The 11,402-nt window shown below is 42.9% G+C and overlaps 1 protein-coding gene across 1 annotated transcript in view; it reads left to right on the plus strand.

Moving 5' to 3' along the window:
• The window catches only part of LOC122092885 (polycomb group protein FIE1-like), a 12,880-nt gene extending 1,786 nt beyond the window's left edge, over positions 1–11,094 (plus strand). Inside the window, exon 5 of the mRNA XM_042663190.1 lies at positions 11,011–11,094. Coding sequence (XP_042519124.1) covers positions 11,011–11,094 — 84 coding nt within the window. The remainder of the gene's footprint in view (positions 1–11,010) is intronic.
• Positions 11,095–11,402: the final 308 nt, after the last annotated feature.

Genomic DNA, 11,402 nt, shown 5'->3' on the forward strand with positions numbered 1-11,402 from the left:
AAAAAAAAAAAAAAAATTCTAAGAAGAAAAGGAAGAACTTACTTGTGAGTAGAGGAGTTGATCCTTCCCAAAAGCGCTGGATCGTTGAGTGAGATCGTGAGTGGAAGCATCACAAAGCTCTCCAAAATCACCTGGGAGAGAGAGAGGAAAATGAAAGAAGAAAAGAATGAACAGGGCTTAAGTGCCCTGTTCACGATTTACTGCTAGGGTAGGACCGGCGGGCCATCTTGCCCGCTGGTGTCACCCGCCGGTTGAGAGAAAAAAAAAATAATAATAATAATAGGATTTATTATTGTTATTATTGTTATTATTAATATAATTATTATGATTATTGTTATTATACTTATAATATGTGTGACGGTCAATTGGGACCATTGACATACTTGTTGAAGCACTAACCCTGTATTTTTGGAATCAAGTTGCGGTTAGTTGCAAACTATCATACACTATGATACCCTGCGTATTGGCATATAATTATGTGTCGATATCAATTCTATGGTGTTTAACCAATGTGATGTATGATATGTTCCAGGTACAGGGATACGATGGTATGTACTAGATCCGGTAGCAATGCTCGAGGTACCCCGCGTGGTCCTCATCCGGTCGGTCGACCACCGAATCCCAGGAGGTCCCGCTCTGTGGGGCAAACCTCACTTCCACCACCTCCAGAGACCCTTGGTTAGGGTGGGGCACATGGGGACCCACCTATGACTGCACTCCCGGACCCTCCACCGGTCATTACACCGAGAGATGTTGCTACCATAATTCAGCAGTCACAACAGGCTTTCCAGCAACAAATGCTTCAACAACAACAAGCATTTATGACTGCTATTCAGCAACAATTGGACCTTTCTCAATCAAGTCAACCTCCCCAGATACTTACTCCACAGGACCCGCCTGTAGGGTCTAGAAAGGGGCCACAAGTGGGAGGTACACCTCCAATTCCACCATTTAGTATTCCTCCGTATGGGGTGCCCCCTCCATACTCTTACTATCCGGCTTATGCCCCTAATTACCCACCGACGAATAATACATCAAAGGTAGTGGAGTCATTCAAGAGGAACTTACAACCTGTATTCTCTAAGGTGGGGAGTGATCCTCTGGAGTCGGACCAGTGGATCCAGGAGCTAGAGAAAATATTTGAGGTGATTGAGTGCACAGATGCACAAAAACTCATTTGTACGGGGTTGCAACTCAAGAAGGAGGCCAACTCTTAGTGGCAAGCCTCTAAGCCCATATTGTTGGCTGCCCATCCAGAACCCACCTGGGAACAGTTCAAGGAGTTGTTCTTGAACAATCATTACCCACGCAGCTTCAGAGACCGCAAGGAGACTGAGTTTATGGCCTTAACTCAAGGAGGTAAGACTATCCTTGAGTACCAACAACAGTTTGAAAGCTTGTTCCATTTTGCCCCTAGGCATATGAGGACAGCTGAAGAGAAGGCTGTGAGATTTCTAAAGGGCCTAAAGGCATCCATTGGGTCTATACTTGAGGTACTGGATTTGACCGACTATGGCCAGATTGTGCAGAAGGCCAAGACCATGGAAGATAAGCAAAAGGGTGAACAGTCCCTCACTCCTGGACTGTGGAAGAGAACAAATCCATTTCCGGATATGGGTAACTCCTCCAAGGCATACCGTGGGTCGTACAGTTCGGGGCCTACGTATAGGCAGCCCTATAGGCCATCTAGCTACCCTCCTAGACCAGCTAGTGGTTAGGGCTCCACATCTTTTTGCCCGAACACTAGTGTGGCACCTACAGTTCCAAGGCCACCCTGACCTCCATCTTCAACGGGTCAAGTGCAGAGGGGCCCCGCCCCAGTTTCGACATCTCAGATCCGTTGCTTTAACTGCCATTCCTATGGGCACTATACAAAAGACTGTCGGATCAGACCAACCTTGCCCTCCAGTCAGCTCTCGGCGTACCGACCTCCCTTAACTCGGGGAAACCAACCGCAGGGAAGGATGTATGCCCTATCAGCCGAGGAAGCTGAGGCCAGCACAGAAGTGGTAGCAGGTACATTTTAAATTTAAGAATTTCCTTATATTAAATATTAATGACCTGCTGAAATTATATGCATTGTTACACTAGGTGTCCTACCTATATCAGGTATACCAGCCTATGTTTTATTCGATTCAAGAGCTACACATTCATTCGTATCTAAAAGATTTACAGAGAAACTTTGGATGCCACCCCGGATCCTAGATCATGGAATGATTGTTAGTATGCCTACTGGTAGAGTTACTAAGTGGGGGGAGTTGTATGGACCGTGCCCAGTGAAAATTTATGGGAAGAACTTTGATGCACAACTCATTAAGTTCAATATGCAGAATTTTGATGTTATACTAGGCATGGATTAGTTGTCAGCTCATCGAGCTAATGTGATGTGTGCTGAAAAGCTGATTAGGGTGAGAGATGACGAAGGAAGAGAATTGGTATACCGAGCAGATCCCATGAAAAGAGTGAAGAAGGTCCTTGTCTCTGCTCTTCAAGCGGTAAAATTATTGGAGAGTGGATGTCAGGGCTACTTAGCATCGGTACTTGATGTTGATGCAAGGATTACACCTCTAGAAGAGGTAAAGGTGGTTGAAGAGTTTCCCGACGTCTTCCCAGATGATCTAATGCATTTACCACCTGATAGAGAGTTGGAGTTTGCCATAGATTTGACTCCTGGAGCAGCTCCAGTATCTAAGGCTCCATATAGGATGGCACCAGCTGAATTGAAGGAGTTGCAGATGCAGTTGCAGGAATTATTGGAAAAGGGGTTTATTCGCCCAAGTGTTTCACCTTGGGGTGCCCCAGTATTGTTTGTCAAGAAGAAGGATGGAAGCTTGCGTATGTGCATCGATTACCGGGAATTGAATAAGCTAACCATTAAGAACCGGTATCCATTGCCACGCATCGATGATTTATTTGACCAGCTGCAGGGTGCCAAAGTATTTTCAAAGATAGACCTCTGATCTGGCTATTATCAGCTTAAGATAAAGAGCGGCAACATACCCAAGATAGCATTCAAGACTCGGTATGGTCACTACGAGTTCCTAGTGTTATCTTTCGGCTTAACCAATGCACCGACAGCATTCATTGATTTAATGAATCGAGTATTTCACGATGTCCTCGATAAATGGGCAATTATTTTTATTAATGACATCTTGATCTACTCCAAGACAGAAGAGGAGCACACTCGACATTTGAGAATGGTGTTACAGAGGTTGAGAGAACAACAATTGTTTGCCAAATACAGCAAATGTGAATTTTGGCTTAAGTAAGTTGGATTCCTGGGGCACATAGTGTCTAAGGCCGGAATCAAGGTGGATCCTGATAAGGTGAAAGCAGTAGTAGAATGGGAAAGCCCTAAGAATGTCACTGAAATTAGAAGCTTCTTGGGTTTGGCTGGGTACTACCGGCGCTTCATTGAGAATTTTGCCCGAATCTCAGCACCAATGACTAAATTAACCAAAAAGTGTGTGAAATTCGATTGGGTAGAGGAATGTGAGAAGAGTTTCTAGGAATTGAAGAAGAGGTTGGTGTCGACCCCTGTGTTGACCATCCCTGAAGGCACAGGTGGAATGACAGTCTACACTGATGCTTCCAAAATTGGTTTGGGTTGTGTTCTCATGCAACGCGGTAAGGTAATAGCGTATGCATCCCGACAACTAAAGGAGTATGAAAAGAACTACCCCACTCATGACTTGGAACCAGCCGCAGTCATTTTTTCCCTTAAGATTTGGCGACATTACTTATATGGGGAGAAGTGCGAGATATACAGTGATCACAAAAGCCTTAAGTACATTTTCACCCAGAAGGATTTGAACATGAGGCAGAGGAGATGGCTTGAGCTCATGAAGGATTATGACTACGACGTTCAATATCATCCTGGTAAGGCTAATGTAGTGGCAGATGTGTTGAGTCGAAAGGCACAAACTGTGTCACTCTCATGCTTAGCAGTCAGCCCACCACTTGTGCAGGAGGCGACACTAATGGATGAAGCTCTCTTATATGAAGGAGCAACCCTAGAATTGGAACCTCAACCAGAAAACCTTAAATGGTTGACTGTATCCTTGACGGCTCTACAGGTGCATCGGACTATTAGGCAAAAGGTAATAATGAAATAACCTTTGGATCCTGAATTGTAGCGGATCAGAGTTAAGGTTCAAGATCAAACAATGAATGACCCAGATTTTGTTTTAGCCGGTGATGGGGCATTAATGTTTCGAGGCAGATTGTGTGTACCTGATGATTTGGATATACAAGACAAGATAGTGCGAGAAGCACATAGCTCCGAGTACTCACTCCACCCAGGAATTACAAAGATGTACAAAGACCTCAAACAAAATTACTGGTGGCCAAGCATGAAAGTCACAATAGCTCTGTATGTGGCGACTTGTCTTACATGCCAGAAAGTAAAAGCTGAGAGGCATCGACCTTATGGTACTCTTCAGCCACTCCCAGTACCAGAATGGAAGTGGGAAAGGATTACAATGGACTTCGTCACCGGACTACCATGTACACCTAAGGAGATGGACGCGATATGGGTGATCGTTGATCGGCTTACTAAGACTGCTCATTTCATTCTCATCAAGACCAAGTTCTCTATGGCCAAACTAGCATAACTTTACATGGACAACATAGTGCGCTTACATGAGTGCCCGTGAGCATTGTATCAGATAGGGACCCAAGGTTCACTTCCAGATTTTGGAAAAGCTTCCAGCGTGCCTTGGGATCATAGTTGAATTTGAGTACTGCTTTCCACCCACATACTGATGGTCAGTCGGAGCGAACCATATAGATATTAGAAGACATGCTCAGGGCATGTACAATGGAAATGTGTGGTAGTTGGGAAGAATATATACCCCTTATGGAGTTTGCCTATAACAACAGTTACCAAGCTACAATTGGGATGGCTCTGTATGAGGCGTTATATGGCAGGAAGTACAGAACTCCTTTGTATTGGGATGAGGTAGGTGAACGTCGAATGTTAGGACCTGAGATGATACAGATGACTTGTGACAAAGTCGACGTTATTCGAGAACGGATTAAAGCAGCTCAGTCCCGTCAAAAGAGCTATGCGGACACCCACAGAAAAGCCATGGAATTTCAACCAGGAGAATAGGTATTCTTAAAGATCTCTCCTACTAAAGGGTTGCAAAGGTTTCACAGAAAGGGAAAGTTGAGCCCAAGATACATTGGACCATTTGAGATCTTAGCCCAGGTTGGCTCAGTAGCCTACATGCTTGCTCTGCCACCTTCACTCGGGGACGTTCATAATGTATTCCATGTATCCATGCTGAAGCGATACGTTCATGATCCCTCTCATGTATTACCCGTGGAGCCAGAATACCTTGAAGCTGACATGACCTATACAGAGCAGCCAGCTGAAATTTTGGACCGAAAGGTGAAGACCCTTCGCAACCGCTCCATTTCCTATGTAAAGGTGCGATGGGCTAATCATTCACTTGAAGAAGCATCTTGGGAGAAAGAGGATGAAATCCAAGCCAAGTACCCTCATCTTTTTGAACAACTAGGTACGCCAATTTTGATGATGAAATTTTCAGAAAGGGGGGGTAAATGTAATACCCTACTTCTTAAACCCGATCTGATTACACGGTTGACCCGGTTTAACCATGTAGGACCCAAACCGGAGAGAGTTAAGGTGGGTTCCTTATGGACCATGATGGCAAGGGTGACCTTAAACACCGCTGGCCCGATAAGTCCAAGCCAGTGCCAGAAGAAAGGGGGGTACCCAAGCCGTGTACCTGCACCTATCATAAGGCCATGTACGGATAAAGCAGGTATATAGCCGTATCTTAAAGCGCATACGTATATTATATCTTATTCCATGAGTGAGATTCGTGCCGAGGGCCGAATTCTGTCAAAATCCCACTTGTTGGCCAAGTTTTGGCCCTCACGTGGGCGGACACAGGTGGGCACATCCACCCACCTGAGTGACCCACCCATGTGAATTACTTAGTTATTTAAGAAGTATATATAGCATTTATGTTTTTCTTTTCTTTTCTCATTTATGACACTCGGACGTTGGTGAGAAGAGTAAAGAGGAGAGAGAAAAGAAAGGAAAGAAGAAGAGAAGAGAAGGAAGAGGAAGAAGAGATGGATTTTAGCAGCGCCGAGGCTTGATCTTCCCATTCTGACGTCGGAAGAGGGATCTCCAACACTAGATCTACGTTTAGAGGTGAGCAAAGGCTGGGTTCCTTAAACTTTCACCATACCCAAGTAAAACCCTTGATTTGGGTAGGGTTTCTTGAGGTCTTGTAAATCCCCCTTGAAATGATGAATCTAAGGTTTAATAGATGATTTATGTGTTGATTTTGAAGGATTTGAAGAAGTATTTACAAGGTTGGAGAAGCATTGTGGATTTGAAGTGATTTTAGGGTTTTGAAGGAGTTCTTGAGCAAAGAAGGTAAGATGACTTTCCATTCCTTAAATCTAACCTAGATCTAGGTTAGAACCATCTTATGAGACCTTGAATGTGTGAAGAATGGGTTTGGAAAAGCCCCATTTGAATCCCCAAAGGTTGGGGGAAGTTTGGGAAGAAACAACAGTTTCTCGCCAAGACTAGTGGGCCATTTGGCCCGCCTATGGGCACCTGCCTGAGAGGGCAGGGCCCTCGGGCCCAACCGGCGGTCCGACCGACGGGCCACCTTACCCATCGGTCTTAGCAGGACCCTTGGGCCCAACCGGTGGGTCAGACCGATGGGCCGACCGATGGGCCGACCTACCCACAGTCCAGACCGGTGGGTCTGACTGGTGGGTCAAACAGGTGGGCTGTCCAACCCACCCGAGAGGCTCCGAACGTGATTTTTACGTCCGATTGGACCCAAAACGGACGTGTGACCTTCTTTTAGGATTATAAACACGATCTTGTCATTGGATCGTCTTAATCTTGATCCCAAAGTGGCGAAATACTAATCCTACTCACTTATTTTAGGTTCACCAAAGCGTACGCTTCTCGTCGGATCTCACCCATACCAAGCATGAGTCCTTGTACACTACAGGTAAGTGGGGAGAGGACGTTCGACCTTGTTTCAAGGAATTGTTTGGTATTCACTTAATCGTATCTAGTCTAGCCATGCCATCATGAAAATGCTATGTAGATTAGTCATCCTCATATTGTTATGCATGGGTGTTGTGTTTATTTTCTAATTGTCAAGTGATGATATGCTTATGTGGTGAATGTTGACATCATTGTGCATGATGCATTAATAGACTAGACGTCGTAGTTGGCTTGGAAACGAGTACATTGGTGGCCCGTGGTATAGGACGCAGTGGTACTATGCAATCGTACTATTGTTATATAGGAGCATGCGGTTTAGGATCTTCACCTTCTCGTGCTACGACCCTTCCCAACAGGGGTTAAGGTGTTGGGTTACCATTTGGGGGGAAGCAATGGTCGCGATTTTTGGGTCACTATGGCGGTTAGACATTACGCCCGGCTGGTCATTAGGACAGTCGGCAACCCCGGTGGTATATTCAAGAGGGCCAATCGTACTGCTTTTAAATTGCTGGAGTCAGCACCTTTAAATTTTTTCATTTATTTTATGTTGAAAGCCGGTGGTCGGCATGTCTTTACTTTTTTGAGTACTCACGGTGGGCCTTCTCCGACAGCCCTATGGGCGTATTGCAGGATGGAGTTCGTGGCTCGTACCCGGAGTATACGCGCACTGTGGTTGTAGTAGTACTAAACCAAAGACTTAGTAATGTTGCTTAGGTGGATGTGATGAAAAATGTATTATAGTGCATATGGTTGTGATTTGTTGTGTGGACTACTGTGTGGTCCATCTTTCCACTTACTGAGCTAGTGAGCTCATCCCATGTGTGCACCTCTTTTAGATGATTTTGTAGGTCATCAACCAGATGAGCACGGGGCGGGTACCACAGTTGAGTTCCATGAAGAGGACTAGTGGGCCCCTGAGGAGTTAGAGCACGGCACTGATTGCTCGTGCGAGAGTTATGCTGCGGGACCGCAGTTCTGATACCAAGCTGAGCTCCACTTTTGATGCCGAGCTGAGCTCTACCTTGTGATGCTGAGTTAGGCTCAACCTTTGATACCGAGCTGAGCTCTAAGCTTTGATACCGAGTTGAGCTATACACTCTGATTTTTTATGATTCCTATTGTGTACTTGATATGTGAATTGTACTCTTATTGTGTAAATATCATACCTTCGGGTCCACATGTATTTAACTATTGTATCACAATTCGGGTATCAAGTATTATGGGAATATTCGCAGGTAAACCAAGTCTTCTGCTGAACTAATGAGTTGTTTCTTAGTTGTGTGTATGCTGTGGTGGAATACTGTATCAGATGATCCTGGCAGGTTTGGGTTAACCGGTGTTAACCCGATCATTGGCCCGGTTCTGTGTGAATGGAGTGTGACATGTAATCCCTTACACAATCCGTGTAAGGCCTTACACGGATTGTGTAAGGTTTTACACTGACCCCCCCTTTGTGTCACCCCGTTAGTGTATATGTCACCCCGTTGTGTAGTGAAAATACGTAAGTGTCACCCTATAAATCTTTGAAATAATACTTGGTACCCTGTGAGGCTTTGAAATACCCTATGGCTCCCTCTTACACCTCCAGATACTCCCCTAGACTAGGGGCTACTCCCTAGCCTGGGGGACAGTAGCCTTTGGTGGAGTTCTTATCTCGTCAATAACAGTCGGTAAGTTTTGGTTCGGATAGGGTCCGGTTTAAGTTCAAGGTTTGATTTTGGTTTGATTTTGGTTTACTTAAAAGTTTGATTTTGGTTTAATTATGGTTTGAATTATGGTGTGATTAAAAGTCTGATTAAGGTTTGATTATGGTTTGATTTAAAGTTTAGGTTATGGTTTGATTTAAGGTATGATTATAGGTTTGATTTACGTTTGATTAAGGTTTGATTAAAGGTTTGATTTTAAGGTTTAATTTTAAGTTTTGATTTTAAGGTTTAATCTTAAGTTTTGATTTTGGTTTGATTTAAGGTTCAATTTTAAGTTTAAGGTTTGATTAAGGCTTGGTTAAGGGTTTGATTTAAAGTTTAATTTTAATTTGATTTTAAGATTTAATTTTAAGGTTTGATTAAGGCTTGATTAGGGGTTTACTTTTAAGTATTGGGTTCGGGTTTAGGTTTAGGTTCTAGTTGGGTTTACAGGTTCGGGTTCTAGTTGGGTTTAGGGTTTGGTTTAAATTAGGGTTTAGGGTTTTGATTAGGGTTTAGGGTTTTTGTTTGCTTTGGTTTGGTTTGATTTGGTTTTGGGTTTTTGTTTGCTTTGGTTTGGTTTGATTTGGTTTTGGGTTGGTTTGGTTTGGTTCAGGGTTTAGTCTGGTTCAGGGTTTGATCTAGTTTAGGGTTTGGTCTGGTTTAGGGTTTGGTCCAATTTAGGGTTTGGTCTGGTTTAGTTTGGTTTAGGGTTTGGTCTGGTTTAGGGTTTGGTTTGGTTCCGGGTTTGGTCTAGTTGAGGGTTTGGCCTGGTTCAGGGTTTGGTTCTTTCTGGTTTAACTGGTTCAAAGTTTAAGTAGGCATTACGGCACACCTAAGTATCTGTTTTTTTCATACAAGATATCAATGAGACCGTGTTTCTGAATACTTTCCAATGATACGGGAATCAAGCACCTGCTAGGCTTGATTGTCATTTTCTAGCAAAAGGTATTAATGACCACTTTCGGTCACCTTCCTTGCATCATTTAAATTTTGACCAATCACAAGTTCTGGGATAGTATGGATTTATCCCAAAAATTCAACTTCTTTCCGAAAGAGAAAATATATGTCTCCTCATTACCCGTAATTCATCATTGCCAAGTGGGGACAAAACTTGGTGTCTATAGAATGCCCCTTTTTGGCCGAGACTGTGCAACAGCCGAAGGGCAAAGAAAAGAACAATAAAATTTTGTCACCCTAAAGCATGTACTGCCAATATCCTGCTTAAGGATAGTAGAGGTGCAATGCAAAATGTGAGCGATTAGACTCGGATGGTAAAATTTTGATGAAAATAAGAAATTACTATGACAGTATATCCGATTGACTAGTATTAGTATATCATACCACTAGAATTGGATCATACATGAAATATCGTGGACTTGGCCAAGAATGCAAGTATGAGGCAGTTATCTCAAAGTGCAATCATTTCTAATGAGGAAGAGAATACATACCTGACAGACAAACTCACTAGAGAAATTGTAAGGATATCGTTCTCATAATGTACCTTAGCCCTTCTGATCCGATTGACTTCTTTGTAACAGTTTTTAATACTGCTGACCTGAAAATTGACACTAAGATTAATATTTTCCAATATTGTTATGAAAAATGAGGTTGAAATTGGCACTTTCTGGCACTGTTGTGGAGATGATACTCTTATTATATCATCCAGTCAATGCAATCGGCACTTTCTGACGTTGCTGTGGAAAAAGAGTTTTTATATGCATCTTGGCACTGAAATGTCATTCTTATAATAGCATCTTGGTCAAGGAGTTGGCACTTTCTGGCTCTGTCATGGAGATGACATTCTTATTATATCATCCTTACAATGCAATTGGCATTTTCTGGCACTGTTTGTAGAAATGACGCTCTTTTTGCGTCACTTAAACACTAAAGTTACACTTATGACACTGTCAAAGAAATTTCATTCTTGTAATGGCATTTTGGTCTTGAAATTGGCACTTTCTTTTTTTCTTTTTTTTACCTAAACAGACATAGGTTAGTACAAATCATGCAAGGATGCAATGGATGATGGTGTTTTGTTATGTTATAACAATGTTATTCTTTTGTTTAGGTTATGCACGATTCCCTTCTTTTTTTATTACCACCACTCATGTAAAGGTAGATAAAAAAGGCTAAATTTATTTCAACCCCAAGCTCAGGTTTACAACAACGAAAAATGGTTACATGGAAATACAATAAAGCAAAAGGCTAGATCTTCAACTATCTTCACTTAAGTGTTTGGAACTTTTTCTTCTAAAAGACCTTACACCAACTATCTTTGCCATAAATTTGTCAGCAAATCTATGACACCAGTGGATAGCTTCTCCGGGGGATAAAAGTTCACTACTTCTACTGGATCTGTTTGAGGTAACTGATATTGCCACTGTAGATGAGTAGGTAGATAAAAGGACATGTGAGGCAAACCCACTAGCCTAACATAATTGCACCGTGAGTATTTATAATAGGATTCTCAATTGGCGACCAATGACAGGTCCATATGATATTATCTTCAGTTTTCCCTTGAAAGTACTCCTGCCAATTAGCAATTAAGTGGAATTCTGGAATTTCCCTCCTTGTCTGGTACTGGAGGGCTGTCATCTTATTATGTTGGAAAGGCCTTAACAGTTGTAGCTTCTCAGTCAACCAAAGTTGGAAAGCAATAGGACACCCCATGTAGTGATTTGTACCAAATTTCCCAGAAATGA

The sequence above is a fragment of the Macadamia integrifolia genome, chromosome 11, assembly GCF_013358625.1.
Source record: "Macadamia integrifolia cultivar HAES 741 chromosome 11, SCU_Mint_v3, whole genome shotgun sequence".
Taxonomy (NCBI): domain Eukaryota; kingdom Viridiplantae; phylum Streptophyta; class Magnoliopsida; order Proteales; family Proteaceae; genus Macadamia; species Macadamia integrifolia.